General features: G+C 38.2%; 1 protein-coding gene across 3 annotated transcripts in view; it reads right to left on the bottom strand.

Moving 5' to 3' along the window:
- UGGT1 (UDP-glucose glycoprotein glucosyltransferase 1) overlaps positions 1-27453 on the bottom strand; it is a 51753-nt gene that overhangs the window by 22042 nt on the left and 2258 nt on the right. For 2 of the 3 annotated variants that reach the window (XM_064457270.1, XM_064457268.1), the window contains exons 2-23: positions 26908-27040; positions 26333-26471; positions 24514-24593; positions 23850-23980; positions 22901-23013; positions 21587-21761; positions 20191-20287; positions 18474-18552; positions 18164-18264; positions 17201-17300; positions 16038-16098; positions 12862-12953; positions 12055-12205; positions 11662-11781; positions 10461-10546; positions 9869-10004; positions 8772-8903; positions 3965-4129; positions 3593-3713; positions 2719-2817; positions 1334-1357; positions 660-754 (exon numbers count right to left, since the gene is read on the bottom strand). In XM_064457270.1, coding sequence (XP_064313340.1) covers positions 660-754; positions 1334-1357; positions 2719-2817; positions 3593-3713; positions 3965-4129; positions 8772-8903; positions 9869-10004; positions 10461-10546; positions 11662-11781; positions 12055-12205; positions 12862-12953; positions 16038-16098; positions 17201-17300; positions 18164-18264; positions 18474-18552; positions 20191-20287; positions 21587-21761; positions 22901-23013; positions 23850-23980; positions 24514-24593; positions 26333-26457 — 2283 coding nt within the window. In that variant the 5' untranslated portion in view covers positions 26458-26471; positions 26908-27040. The remainder of the gene's footprint in view (positions 1-659; positions 755-1333; positions 1358-2718; positions 2818-3592; positions 3714-3964; positions 4130-8771; positions 8904-9868; positions 10005-10460; positions 10547-11661; positions 11782-12054; positions 12206-12861; positions 12954-16037; positions 16099-17200; positions 17301-18163; positions 18265-18473; positions 18553-20190; positions 20288-21586; positions 21762-22900; positions 23014-23849; positions 23981-24513; positions 24594-26332; positions 26472-26907; positions 27041-27453) is intronic. The other variant, XM_064457269.1, reaches the window with a different exon arrangement.

Here is a 27453-nt window from a genome sequence, read left to right as displayed (position 1 = left end):
TGTGTTTAACGAAACATGCATTAGGAAGGTTTTAGATTTCAGATGTGTTTTAAATGAGAAGAGTAAGTCTATTATAATAAACTCTATAGCAAAAGCTTTGTATTCCTTAACCAGAAAACTAGACTCCAAATTAGGTAAATAACAGCACAAGGTTAAAAGGATGAACGAACTAATTTAATATCAAGTACTCAGTTTACATACAGACACCACTGTGACAGGAATCTTCTAGATAAATACTGTGCTACATAAGAGATGCGGTGGCCATGGCCACTGCTTAGAGGCCTGGCAAAAGTGTTTTTGGAGTAAGCTATTTTTATGAATCAGTTATTTTTCTGGAACAAATGAGACAGAGCACAGAGCAATGCCCATGTTCATCTCCAAAACAAAACACAGACATCTTCAGTTTAGAACCATGGGCTTAAAAGAACACCTTTTCTTTATTATATTGCACAGCACTAAGAGGGGATTCTGTTCTAGTACAAGAAGGTCAGCAATGTTCCAGCCCCTACAAGTAAGATGAGGCTGGAAATTAGAGACCCTGCAGGAAGAACCAATCTGCCCAGGTCATATAACAGGAAGAAGCACAACCTCTGTTTTTCAAGCCTCTACCTACTGCCTTATTAGCACTTCTAACCCATTCAAATATAAAGATTACCTACCTGATGTTTAATTGCATCATACAACAATTGCCTCCCTGAAGGTTTATCAAAATCACCAACAATCCAAAAAGTCACAGGTCTAACAAAGGAATCATCTGCAATTAACACAACAAAACAAAAAAGAGAGAGTGGGAGAAATTTGATGGCGAAGGGAAAGAAAGCTTCATTTTTTTCCTCATTTGGAGGAGACACATATGCACATGCAACGGTTTCAAAAAAACATCAAAATTACATAGGGAAGATATGGATGAAGCTAAGCTATGAAGTCTGGCAAGACAAGAATAATAGTATTAGTATATTAGGTTTCATTTACCTCATTTTTAAAAGCCACATGGGACAGCATGCATCACTCTTTATAAGATGGATTTTTTTAAAGAATTCTTCTTTGCTTGCTTTTTAGTTTTTTTTTGTTTGTTTGTCTACTACCTTTTTAATTTAGAAATTATAAAGGAACCTATAAATAACTTACAGATTCCAATTAGGGTACAGACATAGCACTTCTTTGTACTGAAGCTGTTAGCTCACAAAATCAGTTTTGTATAGACAAAAAAGTGCTGAAGCAAACATGCATTTAAAGAGCTTTCTTAATTTCTTGCTGGTTCAAAAGCCAATGTTATAAAGGAACCAGAAAATTCCCAGAACAACAACATATGAAATGCTTAAGCGTGAGTTACCATATATCTCCTTGGAAGACATTCCTGGTCAAAAAGCAGAAAGGAAAGGGGGAGAGACACATTAATAATTCAATAGTAATCCCAATGTGTATCAAGAAGCTGCAGCACCGTACTGGGCATAAATTAATAACTAAAGTTCAAGTGCAACAAGTTTGTGATAATTTTATTAGAATAAGCTTTGACCTTTTCTTCCCTTCAAATAGATGGATGCTTTATTTTCACACTACAGCATTAATTGTACTATGTATTACCAATTTAATACCATACCATGAAGGCATCATTCTGAAGACCGTTTGCAAAATCTGCCATGCCATTACGACTTGGATGTTAACCATCTCTGTTGTCTTCCCTCTTTAAAAACTGGCATGACACTGTTGCTGAGCCAGAAATATGTGTAACTTTCCTGTTATTTTAGAAAATAAGTGTGCTACAGCATCACTGTAATCAGATACCAGTTATTAAGTGACAGAAGGAGCAGTGACCCAAAACTGTCAAGTCATGGGATTGCAAATTAATGCACCCTTTCAAATAAGCATACAGAGATGTAGGTTTAATTAATACTCTACAAAGGGAAAGTAAGAAACCTGTTCAGATCTAAGTGACTGAACATGAACCAAGGGCAAATATAGACAGAAGGAGCAATGGGAACATTTAAGGCAGTGCATGCGGGTGGCAGTGGCTGGACATAGTATTGGGGAAACTGTGAGAGTCTAGTAAAGAAGACAGACAGGAACAAGAGGAATTGGTTCAAATGACAGCAGCTTATTTACGATTCCTAACTGAACTGGATATAGGGAAGGCCTGATTAAGCTCTGTATTATGTCTGTGCATGCACTTCTTGCATTGAAAAATACAGATGAGTTTTAACACTGACAGGAGACTTAATGTATAAGTGTAATAAAATTATACTATAATTGAAAAAGCAGTACATGCACTGGAGCAATAAAAACAGCACAGACCACATTAGGTATTGTCTTATATAATGGGCAATAACAATTTCTTCTGAATCCATGTAACGTTTAATAATTTTGAATTATGAGAGAGAGCGAGCGCTAGAACGCCTTTTGTATTTTTCTAGTGAGTATCACTGCAGGATCAGAGCTTGCACTGCTGCATTTCTGGTGGTCATTTGCAATACAGCAAGACCAGGTTGGCTGGGACTTCATTATTCATTGAAGGTTGGGTTTAAAGAGGGGAACATTCTTGTTCCATGTAGATGGCATGCCTTATATATAACAAAAAAAAAAGATATTTCTTTTTAACACTTAGATTGCGCCATTACCCACAAGCCTGAAGAAGGCTCAGTGCATGTGCTGAGTACTGTATATACACTTGGAAACACACATCAGATTAGATTTGGATTTGTAACCCACTGAAGATATTACCTTTCTTTGTTAAGTAGGTCATGCTGTTTGCAACAGCAGCTGTCTTATCTTTAGAATCCAGCGTGGTAAATCTAGCAAAATCATCTATGTAAAAGTTATCTGAGGAAGAAAAAAAGCATTAGATGGCAAAGCAAACTGTTCCATGTAAAACGAAAGAAAAATCACTACTATTACCAGAACATTAAGAACACATCCCATTTTGTTCCTCATGATACTACTTTTTATATACTAACAGTGGAAATGAGACATAATAAGCTGAGGAATGTATTTGTGTTGTCTCATAAGTTACGTTAATAACTACATTGCATATTTGATATGCCAAAGACAGTTGAAAGAATTGTTCAAGTCTCACCTAGCTGAAGTTAGTTTATTGAAATAATACATATTTAAAAATCCACTGTGTTGCTGTTTTTCAAGCAACTCAAAAAAGGTAGTTTCTGCAATGCTGTCATTACAGCAAAGTCACTGCATTGGGTGTTAATAAATTTAGCCGTGAAAAGTTCTCGAATATATGGCACAGCAAATCTTAAGTAATTCCAGAGATGACTGTCAATCTCTGCTCAAAAGCTCAGAAATAAGAAACAAGCTGTTACTTTATACATTATATGACTGTTCTTGGCTTTTGTACCATTGCTGATTTCTCAGCTTCATGAGTCATATTTCCCTAAAGGTTTGTATAAAATCAAAACAAATTCATGTTCTGAAAAATCTATAGACATTAATGTTGTTATTGTACATAACGTCTTCCCCAGCACCAGGGCTAGAACATCCCTTGGGGTGATGTTAATACTTTTCCACGAGAGCTTTCCATCAGAACAGCAAAAGACACTGACTCAGATACTTCAGGTTTAATGCAATTAAAAGCATCCCTTACTCATTCCTGTCAGATCTAGGTACTCTCTGTCAGACATTAAGATTCTTGAGTTAATTCTTGGAACAACATTAGGCTGGTTCATGATATACTCAACCACATCTTGGTCATTAGATAATTCACCCTGAAGGGAAGAAGAAAGAAGCAGCAATATTTGTTATTTCACATGTATATTTGCCTTAGATAACTTTAAAAAAAAAAAGAACAAAAACACAAAACCAAACACCAGACAAACAAAACAGTAACAGCAGCAAAAAACCAAACCAAGTAATTACACAAGTTAAGTTGTCTTGTGTATTACATATTCAGGGACTTCCGAGTCAGTTTTTCCAAATCTTATTTCTTTCTAAAGTCACAGCTGAACTCAGCACCTACCAGGTACACAGCTCGCTGGAATATGCTTGTGGTTTCCAGGATTTTGTGCATTGTCACAGTTTCTAGGTCATCAGGATCCAGCTGATCTTTTTGAAAAGGCATTCCATTGAACAGCACAACAGGAAGAGGACCTACACCCGTTTGCTCGTAGTAACTTCTTGCTGCCTAAATACAGGAAAAGTAGCTTTACCACGTCAGCCCATTACCACCAGGGTTCATAACGTTTCCATGTCCTTCCAGCTTTTATATGATAGAGAGAATATTTCACAGTGCATAAGACACTTCCCGTATCTTACATGCAGAAGATGTCCTGTCTTTCAGAGCTTCAAAACAAAAAAGTTGCTTCATAATACAGAAGTGTTAACTCCATTAAGTTCATACTGTAAATAAACTAATTCTAATGCGTACTTTCTGGTAATAGCAAAAAACACACAACAGGAAATCTGACTTTGCATATGGAAGCAAATACAATGCAAGCATTAATAGCATTGTAAGACAGGGCAGAGGTTTCTTCTTTTTATTTTTTAACACCACGTTTCTTAAACTTGTGGGGGAGGGGATTATTATGTCAAGACAGATTTCCCCATTTCATGTAACCACTGAAAAATGCACCATCATTATTGATACTCTGTTATGGACTGAGGTTAATCAGGTTCTTACTGTTCAGAGATTCTTATGGAGGGCTTTCATAACCTTTCAAAGACACAAATAGGACAAAGCTCAGACCACATGAAAGAGTGCTCAGTGTTATTTTAACTTGTGTCCTTCATATGGAGACAAGCTCTTTCTAAAGGCTTCCTTCCTTATCGGAAGGCTTTGCAATGTTTTAAGATGTGGTTGTGCTGAATGGTGTCAGCTACACCAGTTGCAGCAAGGACTCCAGAATGGCCTCTCAAGCCTTGTGGAGAGCACTTCACATGTGTTAGGAGTTTCTTGGCAGGGGCATTGCTTCTGTTTTGTCTGGGTTTGATTTGGTGTCTAGAATGTAAACTAAAAAGGCCTCTCCTGTCATACAAAAATGTCTGCCTTATTTTTATTAGGTTTCATTTCCCTTCACTACATCAGAAGGTGGAAAGCAAGTGTGCATATTTACACAACCCTGACTGCATTTCTTATATTTACAGATGTAGGCTGTTATCATATGTGTTACAGAGCTTTTCTAGCTGGTATTTTCATTCTTTTAGAATATTCAACAAAAATACCAAACCATCCCTCTATAGAATCCCAGATAAAATCTGCTTCATCTCACATGTAAGTGATCCAATAGTGATTTGCTGTCCCTGTTTTCTCCTAAAAATAACTTAAGGAATTATTTGAGGAAGATTGCTGAATGCATTGCTATAGGAAAGGCATTCTGAATTCATCATCATTACTTCACCTCACACAACATGCAAATACCAACAGAGAAAACCCACACCAATCCCTCCCAGATATTAAGCATCTTGTTTTTCTTATGAACCATTCCATCATCTTGATTTTTTTCAAGCAATTTTAAACTCTACTGAAGTCCGCATACCAGAATGAAAGCGTGACTTGAGTCACAATAAAGTTATCTTGATTCAGGTACTATACATATAGATTTTTAAAAATGAGACAGAGTCACAGAGAGTCACAGAGAGTCACAGAGAGTCACAGAGAGTCACAGAGAGTCACAGAGAGTCACAGAGAGTCACAGAGAGTCACAGAGAGTCACAGAGAGTCACAGAGAGTCACAGAGAGTCACAGAGAGTCACAGAGAGTCACAGAGAGTCACAGAGAGTCACAGGTTGGAAGGGACCTCAGGGATCATCCAGTCCAACCTTTCTAGGAAGAGCACAGTCTAGACAAGATGGCCCAGCACCCTGTCCAGACGACTCTTGAAGGTGTCCAACGTGGCCGAGTCAACCACTGCCCTGGGGAGATTATTCCAATGGTTGACTGTTCTCACTGTGAAAAATTTCCCTCTCGTGTCCAATCAGAATCTCCCCAAGAGCAACTTGTGTCCATTCCCCCTTGTCCTCTCCATGTGACTCCATGAAAAGGGAGTCTCCATCTTCTTTGTAGCTTCCCCTTAAGTACTGGTACATGGTGATGAGATCCCCTCTGAGCCTCCTTTTCTCAAGGCTGAACAAACCCAGCTCTCCCAGCCTATCCTCATATGGCAGGCTTCCCAGTCCTTTCATTGTCTTGGTGGCCCTTCTCTGGACCCCTTCCAGCCTGTCCACATCCTTTTTGTATAGCGGGGACCAGAACTGTACACAGTACTCCAGGTGTGGCCTGACAAGCGCTGAGTAGAGCGGGATAATGCCTTCTTTATCTCTGCTGTTGATGCCCTTTTTGATGCAACCCAGCATCCTGTTGGCCTTCTTGGCTGCAGCAGCCACTGTTTGCTCATGTTGAGCTTCCTGCCCACCAGGACCCCCAGGTCCCTTTCCACAGAGCTGCTCTCCAGCCAGGTGGATCCCAGTCTGTGCTGCACTCCCAGATTATGTTTTCCCAGGTGCATGACCTTACACTTCTCCTTGTTGACTTCATAAGGTTCTTGCTGGCCCACTCTTCCAGCCTATCCAGATCTCCCTGCAGAGCAGCTCTCCCTTCTGCAGTGTCTGCTTCCCCATTCAACTTGGTGTCATCCGCAAACTTCATCAGGCTACACTTGATCCTGTTATCCAGATCACTTATAAAGATATTGAATAACATTGGGCCCAATATTGATCCCTGGGGGACTCCACTATTTACAGGTTGCCACTTGGAAAAGGAGCTATTTTTTCCTTTGGGTGCATCTTTGGGTGCAGCCTGTCAGCCAGTTCCCCACCCACTGCACAGACCACTTGTCTAGGCCATAATGCATCAATTTCTCCAGGAGGAGGTTGTGGGAGACCATATCAAAGGCCTTAGAGAAGTCCAGGTAGACAGTGTCCACCGCCTGCCCCATGTCAACCAGGCAAGTCACTTTGTCAAAGAAGGCCATCAGGTTTGTCAAGCACGATCTTCCTTTAGTGAAGCCATGTTGGCTTTTCCTAATCATGTGCTTTGTTTGACTTGTGATGGCCCCAGGAGGATTCGTTCCATAACTTTCCCAGGAATTGAAGTAAGGCTGATGGGCCTATAGTTACACAGATCCTCCCTGGAGCCTTTCTTGTAGACAGGGGTAACATTTGCCTTTCTCCCGTCCTCTGGGACATCCCCTGTTCTCCACGACTTCTCAAAGATTATGGAGAGTGGCCTTGCGATGATGTCAGCTCTCTCAACACCCTCGGATGGATGGTGTCAGGGCCCATCGATTTGTAGGGGTCAAGCTCCTGTAGCAATTCATATACTAACTCTTCCTTCACTGATGGTGGGTTGGTGTTTGGATCAACCAGCAATTTTGTTCCCAAAGCCTGGGATCCAACAGTGTTGGTAAAGACAGAGGTGAAGAAGGTGTTGAGGACCTCTGCCTTTTCTGCATCGTTGGTGATTGACTCTCCTTTTTCTGTTTAACAGTGGGCCTATGTTTTCCTTCTTTTTCTGCTTATGGCTGACAAGCCTGAAGAAACCTTTCTTGTTATTTTTCATGTCTACAGCCAGTTTCAATTCGAGTTGGGCTTTTGCTTTTCTAACTGCATCTCTGCATGCTCTGGCAATGCCCTTGTAGTTCTCAGCGGATAATCCTCCACTTCTCCATCTCTGGTATGCTTCCCTTTTGAATTTGAGTAGACCCAGGAGGTCATGGTTGAGCCATGGGGGCCTCTTGCTCCACTTATTTCCCCTTCCTTTGTAGGGGATAAACTGGCTTTGTGCTTCCAATAGAGAGTTCTTGAAGAATTCCCAGCACTCACTAGCTCCTTTGTCTTCCAAGGAAGCTTCCCATCAAATCCCTCCCAACTGAGCCCTGAGCAAACTGAAGTTTGCTTTTCTAAAATCCAGAACCCTTGTCTTAGACCTGACCTTCCGCCTGCTCAGCAGGATCCTGAACTCCACAATATTGTGGTCACTGCAGCCAAGGCTATCACTAACAGATATTACAAAGCAGGCTTTCTCGGTTTGTGAATAGCAAGTCCAGCAGCGCCTCCTTCCTGGTTGGCACATCTAACGTTTGTGTCAGGAAACAGTCCTCTATACATTCCAGGAACTTGGTGGATGACATCCGAGCTGCCATATTGTTCTTCCAGCAGATGTCTGGGTAGTTGAAGTCACCCATCAGGACCAGGTTCTGTTGGCCAGAAGCTTGCTTTAGTGCCCCAAATATCGCTTTGTCAACTTTGTCATCGTGGTTAGGTGGTCAATAGCAGATGCTCACTGTGAGGTCCTGCTTGGAGACGACCCCTTTGACTTTAACCCAGAGGCATTCAGTAGAGCAGTTGCAATCACCATAGTTGACTTCGATACATTCAAGGTGTTCCTTAATGTAGAGTGCAACTCCTCCACCTCTTCTACCCTGCCTGTCCTTACAAAAGGGCCTGCAACCGCCCATTACAATCCCCCAGTCATTTGAGTTGTCCCACCATGTTTCAGTTACTCCTATGATGTCATACCCTTCTGAGTGGGCACAGAGCTCCAGTTCCTCCTGTTTGTTACCTAGACTGCGTGCATTTGTATACATACACTTGAGGTGATTACTCTTCTGTTTCACCTCTTGGGAGACAATATAGTCTATTTACATTACATAAAGCTTTGTGCTGAACATAAATATTCATAAAAGTATTACTAAAAGTCACCCAATGTGATAACAAAATAGCTGTCTGGTTGGTAAGAGAATTAGATCAGGAAACTGTACTTAAGTATATTTTCAAAATAGTGTTGAAACAACAAAAGAGAAAAAAAGCTCTATTTAATGAATTCTTACCTTTCTGTTTTGATCATAGGCAGAATCAATTCCCAGAATGCTGTTGACTTCCACGTAAGGATACTGTTTCTCAAGGACACTAACCACATGCTCCACTTTCAGCTGATCTCCTGTTTTTACTTTGTTATATATCTGAAAGGGGGATACAAATACAAATTTATAGCTGCAACCGTAAAGCTTCTGTCCTTACCAAAGTCAAGTTGACCTGCCACCTGTACTCCAGTAATAAGGCATTATTAGACAGACTGCAAAAATATTTATTGCTAATAAATATTTTCATATTTATTAGCTGCAGTAACAGGTCCTAAGCACCTGTAGCTCATATAATTGTATTGCTTTACCTCGTAGTCATTCCATTGACTGGAAGGAGGTAAATATATATTCCTTTAAATAATAGCTTGCCTCTTTAATTAGAAAAGGTATTTGAGGGGAAAAAGTAGTGCTTAGGGGAAAAAAAACTCAAGTAAAGCATATCCAAAGAGCTACCCTTCCCTTCTCAAGATATGTTTAAAAACAATACACCAGACCTCACATGTAAAGTAGGTAACTGCTCACCTCTTGAAGGCACAAGATTTTATTTTGACTTACAAATACATTAAAAAAAAAGAGAATAAAAGTCATCAGTAGTTTAATGTTACAGTATGTCCCAGCTTGTAGATTTGTGTGACAATGTCAAACCAGAAGTGAAAATGCATTTACTAGCACCTATATTATCCTTTGATGTTGCAAAAGTATGCAGCAGGAACTGGTCAAAACAGATTATAATATTGAAGGGATACAGCAGTTTAGAATTCATTGGCAGAACAAGCAGAGGCAGGACCAGAAAAATGTGCAAAAGTGTTAAGTGTCACATTTATATCTAGTCTCACTTGCTAAAGTTAGGTCAGAAGCACTTCACAAAGAATCACAGAATCACAGGTTGGAAGGGACCTCAGGGATCAAAGAAACATGTATTGCGCGGTACTAGTATTGGGAGATAATCTGAATACTCACCAAATCAAAGAAAAAATTATTATATTATCTGCATATTTGCACATTAATGTAATCTTACATGAAAAATATTAAAACATTAATTTCCCTTTAAAATTAATACTTACAGACATGACAGTCTGGAAAGCGTAATTATTGTCCATTTCTTGTGCCACATAGTTGTATGCCCTAAGGAGGGCAACACCGGGATCCAGAAGTCCATCAACATCCTCCAAGTCATTAACCACAAAGACTAGTCCTATCCTGCAACCAAACAAATCTCCAGGTCACAAATCAATTATACAAATAAATAATCAACTCTTCATACAACTGTCAGCTGTCATCACCATCACAGACAACGGCTTTTTCTGGAACAGACTGATAAGATTTTGAGCAGAGCAACCAGGAATCAAACTTAGGACATATAAGCTCTTATGGTGAGTCTGTCAGAATCTTGCTTTTCATCTCTCTTTCATTCAAAGCACTTGCTTTTAAGTTTCTTTTCGACTGTTAAAGAAACTGAACTCTTGTTTTGCTAGTAGCAAAGGTTATATTAAAAAGATTTTAAATAAGAGACAGTATTTAGTAAATGCCTTTCCCAACCACCAATATAAGATATCTGACATTTCCACAGTCTCCTAGCAATGAGAATTTTACAGTTGCAAAACTCTCAGAAATAAAACTGATGTAAAAAAACTCCCATTAAAACACAGCAATTACCTCAGTGGGATGTGGTTACTGAAGAACATCTCCGCCACGTTCAGTAATTCTGCTGTGGTCTCATGAGCAGGATCTACTATCAGCACCTGCATATAAATTGCAAATGAAAAGTTTCTCTTCCCTTAAAAAGTCAAGATACGGGTTTTGGAGAGAGAGCTTCAGTCACATCTCAGTGCAGAATTATCATCAGTCCTATTTTATACACTGCCAGGGAGATGAGGCCCGCTAAATAAAGACTTCAGAAGAAACTATTAAGTCTATTGTCTAAAACACCCTGTCTAAACCACTCCTTTAACCAGAAGAGACCAGACTCCATGTACTTCATTTTTACCTCAGTATCCCCTAGCATCTAGGCTTCTGCCTCTGCATGTACACAAATCCAATCATTAAGATGTACGTGGGTGATAGGCATTTGCCAGAGCTGAGGAACACAGTATTGCTCTGCTTAACCCTGTGCAGAGCCAATGCTGCTAAGACATTCTCAGAGCAAGCCCAAACCCAGACAGAACTGGGCCATTCAGAATTAATTCAGGGCCCTTTATTCATGCCAAGTATTGCCTTTTCAATTAATAATTTCAGTGTTAGAAGTGCTGAACTCCAGAGGAAAAGATAACACATGAATGCTCCCACAGCTTGAGGTGGTTCAAGTCCCTGTTTGCCACTAATCAGAGGAGTCCTTTTTCCTATGGGGCCACTCTGCCTCAAGAGAAGAGTTACAGTACAGAATTTACAAACTGCTTATGAGATCTACCTTTAAGTAGTTTACCTAGGGACTAAAAGGACACCTGGGATTAAGCTGAGGGCTGACTATCATCTTTTGAAGTCTTGGTGCAAGAATGCTTTCTAACTGAAAAAACTGAGGTTGGTCTTAACCCTGTTAAGAAGATAGTAATTAATAAATTTGAGGGATTTCCTTAACCAACTTGAAATGCACCAAATTCTCACTTGTCAGATGATAATTTTTTTCTGTTGATGAAGCAATTTTTGGCATCTGATAGATGCCAGAGAATCATGCTCAGTAATGTCTGAATCTCAGCCATACCCTACTAGTATGTGTAGAACAAAACTTTTTAGAAAAGCAACCTCTCTGAAGATATTTAAGCAACAGGGAATCCAGCATATACGTAGGTAAATTGCAAAAGCTCATGTCCCTGCTGTTGAAAAAAATGCACATTTCATTTCTAGTCAGATCACTACTTACAAAATTATGGAAGTTTTTTCTAATTTGTCTGATCACGCCTGGAAACGTGGGACGCAGCAGTTCTTGCACGTTGGAAGGCCAGGAATTATACCGACTGTCAACTTCAAGATTGTTGATCCACTAAGAAAAAATAAAGGCATTTAAATGATTGACAGTCCTCCTGCTCAAGTCTGAGACTGTGAAATATTTTAAAAATCAGACACTATTGAGAACTGCATGAATAAAAAGTTAAGCTTTTTTAGAAGAGCTAATTATATTTATAATTTTACTTTTCTTCTTTTCTTCACTGCATTTCAGAGCTGACTGTGAGATAAGAACAAAAGTTCACCTGACAGCTTAAGAATGCACTGCCCAATGGCAAATAAGGTATTCCTTACATAAACCCATACGCACTGAAATAGCAGGGCTTCTGATGTCCACAGCGTAGTCAGAATCTGATGGCTGGATGTTCAACTTCAGAACATTGTGCAAGGAAAGGCCCTCAATTCCTAAGCTGTGCAGGCCTTCCATAACGTGGGCTTCATTGCGTAGCACATCAATCAAGCTGGAAGGAGAAGAAAAAAATTCTGTTGAATTTTAAAAACACAGCAAATAACTTGCTTTTGTCCTAAGGGTTAACCAATGAAAGGTACAAATAAGTCTGCCATGTCTGCAGATTACTTCTTATTTAGCACCTATTTCTAACTGTCCTAAGAAACATGAGATAACTTAAACCTTTCTAGGAAAAACTACGTTAAATCAAGATAAATAAAGCATGATATACATATGTAATTTCAATTCCACATTATTGAAACAAATCTTGACAAAAATATAGGGTAGTTTTCAGAGGGAAAACTTCACAGTGGTTTATCCTTTGAGAATCAGTATACTGCCTTCAGAATAAGATCTCCATCTTGACAGTCTCGGAGACCAAAATCTTGCTAGTCACAGCGCAGATCAAAAGAACAGTCCAAAGGTGACTTCCCATTCCAATATTCAAGGGTATTCCAATATTCACATCAGCTTTTTTGTTAGAAATGCACTTGCATAAGAGAGGGAAACATGATTTTCTTTTTCCAGTACTTAACAATTAAACCTAGTTTAGACATAGACTTTGTGAAGAAAGTTCAAAACTATCTAAATTACTTTATTATCTATGCACAAGCAGGACGCGAGCTCCTAAATAGGATACAATTATTCTGAAAAATAAAACATTCATACCTGAATATGTCCTGAGTGTCTAAATCAATAAGTAGTCCATTGATAAACAGGGCAGAATCTCCTGGTTGTAACCCTAACGTTCCTTTGAAATACTGAAAGAAAGTAGAAGGTCATTAGACAAATGCCCTGCACGGAAAAAAAATTACTAGTTTGATGTGTCAAAATTGTAGATTTTATCTCCCTTATTGCATTACATTTCTTCTCAACTACAGTCTTTGCTGACTTTGTGCGCACATCCATACCAGAGGGAAAAACAACTGAAGCCATTTAGTGCACAGATACGTGAACAGGACTTCTGTTTCTTTCTACGTGATTCGGTAGTGCACTGGAAAGTCCCTGAGTAGGCTTTTTCAATATATTCAGATTAAATAATTAGAAATGCTTGCGAGAAGTAATTCAATTTTTAGCTGACAGTCCACTAAGTAGATGGACAAATAGCATCCAGTTACCTGTCTTAGCTTTTAACACAAGGTTTTAGGCAGAACAGACTTAAACTGCTGGATATTGCATGGCACTCACTAGTGGAGCTAACTACTGTGTTTAAGGTACCAGTGAAGTCCTGACCTAGTGGATGTGTCATCAATGAAAAGCAGATGGGCTGCCATTGTAGTCTGATCTCCCCAAAATCGGGAAACACACAAATGGAAAAAAAGCTTACCAATATTTTGGAATTTCTTCCAGGTACCTCTAAGCAGCACCCCATTTGAGTGGATACTTGCCCCTGAATTGAGGCAGCACCCCAGAGAACAATTTTGAATCAGGAGAGGTGAATAAAACAGTCCTCCTCAAGCAAATTTCCCAACTGTTGCATGAAAAATTCTGTTTAGAAACTTAGAGATATTGGAAGAAAGCAATGTCATTTTTGCCTTGCAGTACCAGTTACAAAACTCTGTTAAGAGGCATGATGAACACTGAAGGAGAAACATAGTATTTGGATATTTAAAAACACTACTATCATGGAGAATGGGAGCAAAGCAAACAGAGGAATGGCAAAGTACCATGTGAAGTACCAAGAACAGGAAAGCGGCATCAGGAAGAATTTATATATTTCATTAACTAAAAAAGCTCCCAGAGAAGAGCTGAGTACATGCAGTGTTAAATTGTATCTTTGTGTGGATAATTACTTAGTAAACTATAACTTAGGAATAGCAGTGAACTTCACTATCAAATAATATCCACACAAACTGCATCATGCAAAGAATAGCTTTAAGGGGCAGGGTTAGATCTAGCCAGCTCTGGATCTAGTAGCCTAGACATACTTTGAATAAAAATGAATCCACAAAATCATGGATTTACCTGTGGACCAGTCTGATCTAACACATAACAGAAAAGCCACCAGGTAGCTTTAGCTTGCACTTACATTCTATACTTTGTCCCTTCCAGAACCACACCGGACGACAGTGTCAAACCGCATCCCTTCTTTTCTGATTTTATCGCTATTGAACAACAAGGGATTTCTCTTTCAGAACAGGAATCTCAGGGGACTTGTAAGTAGATTTCAGGTAACTTTGCATTTACTACTAGACTAGCCAAATATCATCAATTAGATTTTAAACAGACATAAGCGTGTACTCAACATACTTTTTATTTTTTCCTACTAATACCAAGTGAGACTGAAATGTAGGAATAGATCAGCATAGATCACATAACAAAAGCTGTTGCTTGGCTTTGTTTTTATTACCATCATACACTTCTATTTCGCACTCTATCCAGACTGCACTACCAGGTGCGTTGTAATCCAACAAAGTTCTGTACAAAGCCTGTACAAAATTCCCAAGTGGCTACTGTTTTTTCCAGTACTTTGCTGATGCCAAGTACACAACAGAGCAGTTGAAACGTTTTTCTGCAAACACCAGAGCCTACTCAGTGACCTCCAGAGGCTCCTCATAACCTCGGGGGTTTTTTTATTATTGTTTCGAAGCATACATGTAGGCTTCCTTGGACAGCTGTTAAATGTTATTCCTTCACTAGTTTCACTCTCAAAGCACCAACATTGGAACCTTTTCCTCCACAGAGTATGAATCATTCTAAGCCACAGCAGGTTTCAAGTTTATTCCATGACTTCCTCGTAAACACTGATGAATTCAGGTATCTAAGCACAATCTCAAATTGGGTAATGAGAATTAAATTTCTTCTGCATCTTTAAACCTGTAAGAAGGTGCTTAATATATTTGCTCTTCAAGCAATAGCTTTCAAACAAGCTACATTTCTTCTAGCTCAGACATTTTAAAACAATCTAAAAATGTAACTAGATTTTCACTCTAATAATTTCTGCTAAAAAGTACTCACACTTTCTATATCTAGTTGCTTTTGAGAAGTTCAGAATACAATCAAAAGCTAGTATCAGTAACTAGAAGTCAGCCTCTTTTTAACTATTACCCAGGACAAGTAGTGCTATGACATTCAGGCTTTACACATCTGCTATACCACTCAAGAACTAGGTCAGAGACTGAAGGAGGGCCACCCGGCAGGCACTGCCCTACAAGAAACATATTAACCATCTCTATACAACTTTAGCTGCTAAGTCATCACTACAAATGTGTAATTCAGAAACTAAGTAAAGACTGATGTGACATAGACATGAAAATTTCTACTGCTTAATTTTTGACACAGTCCTGTCCTGCAGATCAGATTAAGACAGTCTGCATGGAAATCCTAAGAACACCTATGCTGTATGTTTTCTGTAAATATTTTCCCCTGGGGTTAACACCACGGTACTTTCATTGTACTTGATTTTGTAAAGGTAAATAAGTGCAGTTACCAGATTCTGAGTTCAGACACCAAACAGAAGGTCACTTTCATATACATTACCAAGTGATTGCCAAATAACTATCAGAACACTAGACTACTGTCAACAATCACTGTAGGGGCAGCTCTGTGAACAAAACCCCGTATCATCATTCCCCAACACAGTGATCTCAGAAAATTTATTATCTATATTTTCATATTTTAGCAAACAAGCTAAATTATTCCTAATCCATGTTTGAAATCCATGTTTGAAAATCCACCACTTCTTTACTTCCCAGCTGCACACTACAACAAAGTTGTGTGTGAAAATACCAAGTCATTATTTTGAGCAAAATGTAAACTTTTAAATAGAATCATTCTTTCCAAAGCTTGAATTTATATTAAAACGTAACTACAAAAAGCAGTATGTTACTTTCTGGAAGCATTACCTTTTGGTTCTCTTCAATTTCTGCTCTGAGTTCCGAAGAAACAACTGTTTTTGTTATGGCTCTACAGAAATAAAAACATGCTGTCAATCATCTTTCTGTTTACCTAATGGATAGATTAGATATCTACTTATCCTACATTTTGTGCCTTATATATAAATATATTTTGTATCCTAGTATAAAGAGGGGCAATCAGAAGCACTTGCACTTTGTGGTACCATTAAACAGTAGGATGCACTATTTTTTCTTATACGTAATTCAACAGAACATAAAAGTGTTAACCACATGCCAGCTCTCACTGTCTAATTTCACATTAACCGTAATAAAAGTGGGCAGCTGCCAGGAAGGTAGAGGTGGAGGCTGGTGGCAGAAAATACAGGGATTTCACTCCTCATTGTGGGTTCTCATTCCTTTCCTCACACCGGATCTAGTGACTGCATCATCACAGAACAGGCAAGTACAGCTTAGTCAGATCTGACAAAAAATGCAATCGGAGTGCAATGCCTACCTTAAGAAGCTATAAATAGTACCATCTTAACATCAGCTAATGGGAAATAAGGCCAGAATTCAGTTTCTCTTTACTCTCAGGTATATCTCCACCTATTCAAAAAGGAGGAGCTCCTATAATACCATCTTCATGACCCATGTGATGGAATTTATCAAAAGAAATATGTCTAGACTGGTTGGGCAGGCCAGATGACTGAATTTCTTGAAATTAATTTGAATATGCTCAAGACAGTCATTGACAAAGTACAAAACACACTGGAATTGTACATCAGTCTCTGACATGAGACTGACTGGCCCGTTTGGCAAAGTGGATCCCAGAAGAGTGGGATCCAGTGAATAGATAAGCCTTAAAGTTACCAAACAGAAAACCTGTCCAATAAATTCTTGGGGACTTGATGCAAAAGGTTCAGAAGTGTTTCACGTCAAAACAGCACGGATAATTCCATCAAATTTTCCACCAGTCCACATCAACTGCCATCAAGAAAAACACTGTAAGATCCGCTTTGTAACCATAGGCTGAAGAACTTCTCTGCATAAACATTCCCCAGTGTTAGATTCCAGCGAAATGGAGAATTGGACATTAACCCAACCAACACTGCCTGTCTCAGTTTCTACTCAGAAAAAAGATAGTAAGAAAACTTCCTAGAACTCAAAGTTACCTGGCCTTTGTAGGAAAGTTCTGACTGAGATCTTTCATGACCATCAAAGCATCCACAGGGGGAGCAGTCAAAATGCGAGCAGCAGTTTGAAAACTTAAATCTAGAAGTGGAAAAAAACAGAAGTCAAGAACTCTAAACTGAAAACAAGCCAACGCAGAGTCATTGTAACTTTAGCTTTCAACTTCTTTGCTTATTTGCTACCTATGAAAATTCATTTTTTATCTGCACCTTTAGATATTTTCAGCCTTATTCCTTGTATTCAACTTCTATTTGTTGCTTTGAAGTTAAGTAACCCTTTCAAAATGAACCAGTGTCTACAGGTTGCTTCAATTAGTCCAGATCATCACCTTTTATTTTGGCTGAGGTGGGAGGATCTGCCCTTCAGAAGGGGACTGGGTACTTGTTTCACAAGCTAGAAATATAAACAGCCATCTGTTGGATGTAAGTATATTCTCCGTGGCTACAACATATGGTCAGTGTTTCCAATTACTCTTTTTTTCACAGGATGAAAAGCCTTTCCACAGGCCTCTACATATGATTTCCAGGGAAACAGGCCATAGTTGCATACAGATGCTTTTGAAATACAGTATTCCTTTGGTCTTGAGAAATCTCAGGTTTCCACACACGGAATGTGACCATGGAAAGAAAATTAACATTTCCTTTGCTTTTCTGCAGTTAGCAGATCATAGAACTGGTCAGTTTAAGAGCAAGTGGCTTACTGTAGTTCACAGTATAGAAAGCAAACTTCACGTCAGAAGTCCTGTGCAACAATCTTTCTAAAAGCAATTTCAACAGGACTCTACAAAGGCGCTTTAGGAAATCCAGTATTTGCCAATGCAAGAATTTAAAGTCAAACACTCTCAGCTGTATGCAGCCACTAGCAATCTCATTTGCTTAGAACACAAGGAGATATGTTTACATTGAGTTTTTACAGTACAAACTGGAAGTCTTCATAAAGATTACCTTGTAACTGCCACACTTTCAAAGGTGCCATTTCATTGGTACTTTCCACGAGGTGTTTTCTAAGCTCTTTCAGCTCTTCTGTCAAGTCAGGATACAACTGCCTAAAAGGGTATGAGGGTAAAAAAACTTCTGTGGTTTCCCGTAAGCAAGTCTGCTTCTAATTCGAAGAAACTAACATATGAAAAAGTATGCCGCTAACACATACGGATAACTTAAGACATTTTAAAAATAACATCGAAGCAAAACATCAGCATCTGTGCACTAAGTTTTTTGATATGACCAAGACCAAAAACTTAAAACTGAGTTTTACCTTAGTTTTCCAAACAGAAATCCTTGCACTTCATCAATAGGGTCATTTTCATCTATTACTGTAGCATTCACATCTGTGCCTATAAACACACAGAGAAAACGACTATTACCAAGCTACTCAGAAATAGCCCTCACACTCATTTTGCTTAGTTTAACAAAACTACGCTGCAGTAAAAGAAGAAACAAAGGACAAGTTGCAGGTTTACTTTTAAACCTGTATCCAAGAGGCATTACTTTTATAAATGAACACAGTAACAGCTGAAATAAAACCAAGTCAGGTTATTGAGAAGGAAAACTTAAGGTGAGTGGAAATCTCAGAGACCTAGGCATTGCAGAGGAATTCACTAGGACCTAGGAGATTTCAGAACATGCCAGCTTTGTAAAACAAGTGCTAAACTTCAATTGTGAACGCAACCCTGATTTTAGCCCCAAAAAGAAATCTGTGCAAAAGATTCACACAATCTCCTAACTAGCTGGACACAAGCCAGCTCCAATCTACGTGTTTTTGCCTAAGTCTAAATAAAGATCCTGACCTTTTAGGTGAGCGTTGCCCTCTAGACAATCCAAAAGAGCACAGGCATGAATAAAAGACTGCCTGGTCAGAACTTTACCAGAATCAGACAGGAGCTGGATGAAAACCATATACCTCTAACGTGAAGCTTACTATCTATGAGCTATTTGCAGCTTGTAGCAATGAAAGCACAGTTTGTCCATTTTGTAAAACATTTTAGATTCCTGCATCAATATAGGTATAAAACTTCAAAATTTTACTAATAACAAATCTTCCCCAGAACTTTTTTTTTTGCCACCTGAAGAGACAAAGGCCTCCAATGTCCTATTCTACAAACAATAGCAAGGCTTTTGCATGACCTTTTGATGACAAATTAATGGAAGTTCTCACACAGTAATAAAAATCTTATGTTGGACCATCTCCTCTAGTATGTTAGTTTCTCTTAAAATTAAATACTTCTACAAATAAAAACCAAAGGTTTTATGTGTCAGTATTCTAGATGGTGGCAAAATATACTAAGTCAGACTTTAGATCTGTATCTAAAAATAGATAAAATTGCAAAATGCTGAAGAATACAATTCAAAATCTGAGTTCTATTCTCCACAACTGTTATCTCAAACATAGGGAAATTTTTTTTTTTTTTTACTTAAGTGCAAGATAAAAGCAGGAAATTCTGGGATCTTGTATGTGTGTGTGCATGTAAATAAAAAGTATACATGCACACACAGTGTTGTATAGTTTTGGTCAGTGCATGAGAGTTTGCAAAGCACAGATCTGCGCTCTAAAGAAAGCAGCAAAGGCAAAAAAATCATGCAGAATTCTAAGTTCTGTTTTCCCAAAGAAAACACATTCTGTGCTGAGGATGGATAAGCTAAGGCAAATTAAGGTAAAGGAATTGTTCTATATTTGCAGAGAATCTGGTGATCTGGTAAAAAAATTAGTTGCATTAGTAGTGGTACTACTAATATCTAGTTAAGAGTCACGACTGCATCGTGCTCAGCATTGCACAAATACAGGAGAGCCAAGGCAAAAGTATGTTTCACAAAATAACATAATCCCAAAAGAGAGAGGTAGAGAAGTTATTTCAGAGCGGAAGAAAGAAGAATATCTGCAGTTCAGACAAGGAGTCATTCATACCAGAAGAAATATAAAGTTATCTTTGCAAAATTAAAATGTTCACATTAAAATAGTTAAAATAATAATTCACCTTTCACCTGTGTATCATCCTTGGCCTTATACTCTGTACTTTTAATAGCCAGTTCCACACCATAGCCAGAGAGGTAGACTTTTTCATTACTGGGATTCTGTAAGGAAAAGCAAAAATACAATACTGCCACTCTTTGTTTTGATGTACAAATTAAAAGCTGCCGTTTCCCAAAGCTAAGAACTCTCAAATTGGTACACATTTCAGACATAACTGGTAACACAGAAGTGAGAAACAAATATAGTGAGTGGTTCTGCAGTAATGTACTGTAATATTTCCTACTGTATTTCAATAAAACTTTCTGAAGTTCAGAGAACAAAGATCTCTCTATGAACCAAAAAAACACTGAAAACCACAAAGCAAAAAGGAACACACAAGAATGTTTTCAGGATTCAGCATGTAAGCCAAGTAGAGCAGGACAGACTCATGTCATCAAATCACATAGGGGAAGGAAAGGAACTTCAACTGTGACATTTAAAAATTAAACATTCACTGAAGAGTTACAACAGAGAATTAAAAAAATGGATAAATCAATGACTCAAGGGAGACATAATTAGTTCTGACTTTAATGGGAAACAAACATGATCACTTGTTAAAAGTATAGAGGAGTCACACAACTGTATCAAGATCTATTGTGTAATACACTTAATTTTGAATGCAAATATTCCTCCCAACACTGATAAATTAGTTTTCAAAAGGAAAGTGGCGTATGGAATGCATGACATTATTTTATTAAAAGTGCAAACGTTGATAGAAGTGAACTAGCCAATGCTTTCTTTGCATCCAAGTCTGGCTACTACTTGCTGCACTGCAGGTTTTAGCAATATTAAGCAATAATCAGGAAAAAGTCAACCTAATTCTCTCAGAGCTTTTGAAATGTAGACTTAAACACTAATCCAGCAGCTATGGGCAATTTAGGGGAGGGAGATGGAATCCAGGATAAATTACACTAGGACTGGTAGGTGGTTCTGTAATAAGATTGCTACAGAAGCAATGCCTTTCTTTAGAAAATGGTACCTTAAAGTTAATTCCTGCTCTTCATATCAAATAACTAAGTGGCCTGGCTGTGGAAAAGATCTATTATCTCCTATAATCTAATAGAGATGGAGCAACGTTTCTTTAGATTAAACTCTGTAATTTATCTAGAGTTTAACTCTGCATTTGAAAAATCAAACTCTCCTCTTGTTTAAACAATTGTGAGACTCTAAATATTCTGAATTCCTCAGCTACACGCAGTAAAAAATAAACTTTGAGTGTTCCAAATAAACATCAAACAGCAACACATTATGCAAATGTCATTGCAAAGGGAACAAACTTAGGCCATTTTTCTTTACTGAAACCCAGGCCAGTTACTCTTTCCATGTCTTATACCTTTGTCATAATGCACAAATGTACTTACAGCAATATAGTGTCTGAGGACATAGGTGATTTCTCCTGCCTCGGCCTTTGAAACAAGCCACTTATGGTATCTGTAGAACTCTTCTGAGCCAATCTCTGCATAAAGTATGACGACAGGACTTTCGGGGTTTGACCCTGGGTATTTGTGGTCCCCTTTGAACAAAAACGGCTTTGGCCTAAGAGTAAACACTGAAGATTATGACACTGTGATTCATAGCATTTCCTCACTCTATGCAAGATGCAAAATTTCTTTTTCTCACATTTAATCACTGTTCCTGTCTTCACTGAAGACATATGTCAAGCTATTCTTACATGAATTATCAAAGTCAGCAGCACTTGATGCATGTTGATAAAGCTTTGTTAAAAATGGACATATGAAAATGTAATGGCTAGGTGCTATTTGAAGTCGAAGATAATCCTTATTTTAAAAAGTAACCATTTCCCTTAAATTTTCAATTACCTTCCCCACCTGATAGTGATTCATAAATTCTGGGAAAAAAAAAAAAAAAAAGGCTAACAGAGCACATGTTCCAATACCTCACATTCAAGGGAACCTTGTCCCTGGCTTAGCACACAAACAAGATACTGAAGACTATTTTCAACTTCTGTTTTTAAATTTTGTCTGTGATACAGTGAAATATTTAAACTACTCCCAGTGAGTCAGAAGAATAGCATGTGAGCTACAGATGCCATACATCTGCACATTGATGAAAAAAACCTTTATGCCTAAAAAACCCCAAACTATGAAGATTACTACACAGAAAAACTGAAATTTAAGGGCTTTTTTTTAAGATATATTATATTTTATAGTTTTGTTACTAAAAGTTACAATCAAGTTCTGTTCTTGTAAAGAAATCTGAATTTGAAATATATTATGTAGTAATAGTTTTCTTTGTTAACGCTGAGAAAATTATATAGGGAAAAAACTCTATGCATGCTTCAAGCCATGATTTCTTTTATATTACCTATCATTTTCGTATGCAGCCCAGATCTTTCTGTTCTTCCTACAAACTAAAGGCGTTAAATATTCCTCACAATTCCTACTGTCCTTCAACAAATTGTTTCAAACTTTCCCTGTGCACTTTCAAAGCATTTCTCCTCCTCACAGAATTATCAAAGAGTGAGAGATAAGAAAACTATCATGCCAGTCTGGATTAATAAAAAAGAGACTGCCACTTATGTGCAAGCAATGGACAGTATAAATCAATACTGAAGAATGTACAAACTAGTGGTTCATTACAATCTCTTTAGAGCAATAAGTCTAACTAGCTTAAATTTTAAGAGCTAATCCAATGATAGGAAATTAAGCAAATACCTTTCTGAAGCTGCCTGTAAAAGGTTTCCGAGAGAGTCAAATTCACACGTCTTCTCCCCATGCACAGCAAAAAACAGGGTGCAGCCCTTTGGTGGAGGTTCATCTGCTGCTATCTGCATTAAAATATTTGCAATAGAGTGGGTTGAATATTTGCCCTTAGAACAAGTGAAAATGGTAACAGCATAGCTCTGTCTTCAATTTCCTAAAGCCTAAACCAGTACTTCTTCCCTGTTTATTACATCATTTAAATGCAAGGTAAAAATTGCAAAATTGAGAGTTAAGTCTTAACTTATTACAAATATTTTTCCAGTCTATTACTATTAACTGTAATATTAGTTCCAGGTACATAAAATGAGGCTTGCAATTGTAGCGTTTTTTGCATTACACATCAGAAACCTCTATGTTTGTTAAATATCAAATGTTAAAATGATTCCAGATGAAAAAGGAAGATGTATTCTGATATTACTTAAAGCACATTATAATGCGAGACAATGTGCAATGAACTGTATGATACCCCAAGTTTGAAAAAGAACAGAGAGTACAGCAAACTTCCATTTATGGTTTCTAATCATTAGAGCTACATAGTCATGGATTACTATCTTCAAGTAAGTACAACTGACTAATGCAAACAGCAGCAGCAGCATCACAAGTACCAATCGACCCATAGGGTTTTCCCTCATAAAAATCTTCACACATTTATTAGTGCAGCAGGCATCAAAGATATGCAGACATGTGGAAATCCCAATTCTTTAGGCTACTCTAGACAGCTGGACTCAAGTTTGGCACTCAGTGAAGTTCATATACACATATGCTTTTCAGCTCAGATGTATGGGGCACTTAATCAGTTCGGGATTTTTTATACTTTCAAAGATCTCCTTACACAGCTCACTCCTCCTTCCTGGGTCTTGGGTAACACTCTACAAATCATTTGAGGACTTCCCATACTAACCTGTTGAAAAGCTTGAACTGTTGCAGAATAAGAACGTAAAGACAAGGAAAATTTCAACAAATTCTGCTGCAATGGTGACAGACTCTGGCAAGCTACTTTCAGCATCTCATGGTAGGAAGAATAATCACTACCTGTGAAGTGAAAGTACAAGCAGTTATCTTTCCATACCATATTCTCAGTGAAGAGGGGCTTTTCCTCTTAATTGTGGTTTATACTAACACAAGCCACAACATTAACTGTAAATATGCATGACCCTTTGTCCTCAATTTTCATTACAGCCATTTCTACAGACTGAACTTCAATAGAGATCCATGAGAGTACACATATACATTCCTGAGGATGCAAACATAGGCCTGGGGAGGAAGGAAACAGTTAAAAGCTCCCATTTAATTTCAGTTGAGAAATACAGACGCAGATAAAAAGCATTTGTAATATTTTTGTGCTTCATGTTGAAACAAAAACTGGCAAGTCAAACACATTTCAGGCTTGTCCACGACACCCTTTGTCAAACAGACATCCAAAAGCCTTGAGCACTTCGCAGTAAAAAACATCACTGAAATCGGTCCTCATTGCATTCATACAATACCAACACAACAAAAGACAAAACATTTTTAGTGTATTTTTCAACCATCTCATCATCCAGAAAAAGATTATGAAAACTTACCATGTTCATATGTCTTAATATTTTGACTGGCTTCAACAAAATTCCAGAATTTTTCTTGACCTTCTTCTGATAAAAATTCACTGAGTAAGAAGAGAAGAGTTAGCTAGATCTATGGATTTTCTCTCCAGTTATAATTCTAGTACTTTGTAAAGCTGTACAGAGAGTTAGCTTCTACCATACGTTTACCTACACACCAGGAAAGTCAAAAAAACAAACCAACCCAAACAAGTAATAGTTGCAGGCCAGGACAAATGCATAGTACATGAAAAGAATATTGTAAAGCACCTATGAATCTCTCAAAGACCACTGACAGACAGCAGCGTACATGCTGGGAACTCTCCTCCCTAACGCGTTTCTTTGCTAGCTACCTTATGAGAAAATTTTGTTTACTTTGCTGTAACAAACTGTAGTTTGTTGGAACAACTAGCTTTGGTGAGTTTTGTTTGTTTTTAGGTGAGCAAAAGGAGAAGTCACTGCTTCAAATCATGATGTTGTAATTCATATATTAAGCATATGATCAGGTAGGTATACAATGTTAGATAGTAAAATAATTCAATAAACATTGCTTACAAAAAATACTTTATCATGTCTAAACTTGTAACTTGCTTCACACACCAAAGGACGCTACAACACAATATTTGGAGGCTACTATCTGCCACAATAGCTTGTGTGCTCATTTCAACCTGTTCTGACCTAAGGCGACAATTACTTCTTTGACAATTGGGTAATGAATTGCAGTGCTGGGCTAAGCAAATTGAACAGCAGGAATGATTTTATGCTGCAGTGCTGTATCATTCTGCAGTTCACCCCAGATGAACAATCCTACTTACCCAAAGTCTTTGAGTATAATGGTTAGGTTATACATCAAGCCTTTGGCACATTAGCGGGGGAGCTTTTCCCCAGCAAATGCCTTGCATCATCAGGGTATTTAAATCCTGGCATTAACACCTGAGCTTTGTGTTTTACTGCTTAAGGATTTTTTCAGTCTTCAAACTTCAGCTTCTGTAGAAAAGGCTACAGAAGAGTAAATTCACCCAGGACACACCCATCCTACCACCCAAAGCCATGCCCATCTGAATAAAACCCATCAATGCTCAACTATTTTCATGTGAACCAGTCTGCAATAGCAGAGGCAGAATTCTGTATGTGGCAACACCTTTAAGCGATACAAAATTAAACACACACATGCTCACACAAAAATCTAGAAGTCGTATTTTGCATAGACATCTCTAAATTAGAATACCACAAAATGAAATGATGGGGACTTCTAAAATTCTGTGTAGGCTGGCAGTGAAAAGACAGTATTTTGCCTTTCTTTTCTTTTTTTTTTCCTTAAAGGTGCTATTTAAAAAGAAAAAAGAAAAGTCTTCAATACCATAGAATAAATTTCCCCAGGCTGACACAGCTCCTACAAAGGAGTTGACTTCAGATAATCAATGCACAACTGACATGAACAAAGTTAAACTCAAGCTTTACTGAGTTGAACATAACACAAGCAACAGATATGTATCAAAGCCTACAGTCATCACTGAAGTAAAAAATCTTTTACTATGGAATCTTACAAGCCACACTAAACTTTATAGGCAAAAAATACCTTCTAATGCAAAATGAAATAATTTATCATGAAAAAAACTACTATCTCCTTTAAAAAATTTCATCCCACAGGCAGGAACGATCGTGTTCAATTAAGTGTTATTACTGCCATTGAATTAGTAATGACCAGAACCCAAAGCACCATAAAACAAATGAAAACGAGAACACGTTACTTTACCCTCTAAGCATATTCTGATTTGTCAACAGAAAATCACCATGCGCTTACCTTGTTTCAAGTAATAAAGGAGTTGAAGCCCACTTTGTAGTTAGAGATGTTGTCACAGCCTTAGAATCTCCTTTCACAAGTGAAGAGCTGAACCAGATTCCAAGAACTGCAATAAGTATTCCCATTTTATAGAAGCAGCCTAAAAAAGATTAAGGAAAAAAAAGTTAGTTTTGCATTGTGTCTTTTCATCAATAAAGAATCTCACATATCCATACATATTAAGGCATATTTTAAGATTCAGTGGCCCATTTAATGCAATATGTAAGTGAGAGAATCATAGTCTCACCTGGGCTTACAAAATCAAAAATACTATGAAAACATGAAAAGAGACAAGGATTTTAAGATCTGACTCCTGAGCTGCAACAAAACCTAAATCAATTCCAGTGTCCTTTATGTTTATGCTTTCAAATAAATTTCATTCTGTTCTGGGGCACCCACATCATACACCACTTGCTTTAAGAAGAGGTATTAAACCCACATATTTCAAATTAGGTGGAAAACCAACCCACTGTTCATTTTATGGGAGGTACAGTTGCATTTTGTACTTGCACATGCTCATCAACTGGTGTACTAACCAATGTTGGACGAGCCAGGCAAGGTGCAGGTTCCCTAGTCAGCCCTTCAGGTTCTGTTGCGTACAGCGGACTTCTCTGGGGAATGAAGAAACAAGCATTTCCTGGATGCACTATGTCCCACCAACTTCAGAAGCTGAAAAGTGGACAAAATAATGAAGGTAGACTCAAATCACAGAATCACAGGTTGGAAGGGACCTCAGGGATCATCCAGTCCAACCTTTCTAGGAAGAGCACAGTCTAGACAAGATGGCCCAGCACCCTGTCCAGACGACTCTTAAAGGTGTCCAACGTGGCCGAGTCAACCACTGCCCTGGGGAGATTATTCCAATGGTTGACTGTTCTCACTGTGAAAAATTTCCCTCTCGTGTCCAATCAGAATCTCCCCAAGAGCAACTTGTGTCCATTCCCCCTTGTCCTCTCCATGTGACTCCATGAAAAGGGAGTCTCCATCTTCTTTGTAGCTTCCCCTTAAGTACTGGTACATGGTGATGAGATCCCCTCTGAGCCTCCTTTTCTCAAGGCTGAACAAACCCAGCTCTCCCAGCC

Source organism: Phalacrocorax carbo, chromosome 7 (genome assembly GCF_963921805.1).
Source record: "Phalacrocorax carbo chromosome 7, bPhaCar2.1, whole genome shotgun sequence".
Taxonomy (NCBI): Eukaryota; Metazoa; Chordata; class Aves; order Suliformes; family Phalacrocoracidae; genus Phalacrocorax; species Phalacrocorax carbo.
Note: the sequence above shows the minus strand (reverse complement) of the source record. Positions and strands in the feature narration are given on the sequence as shown.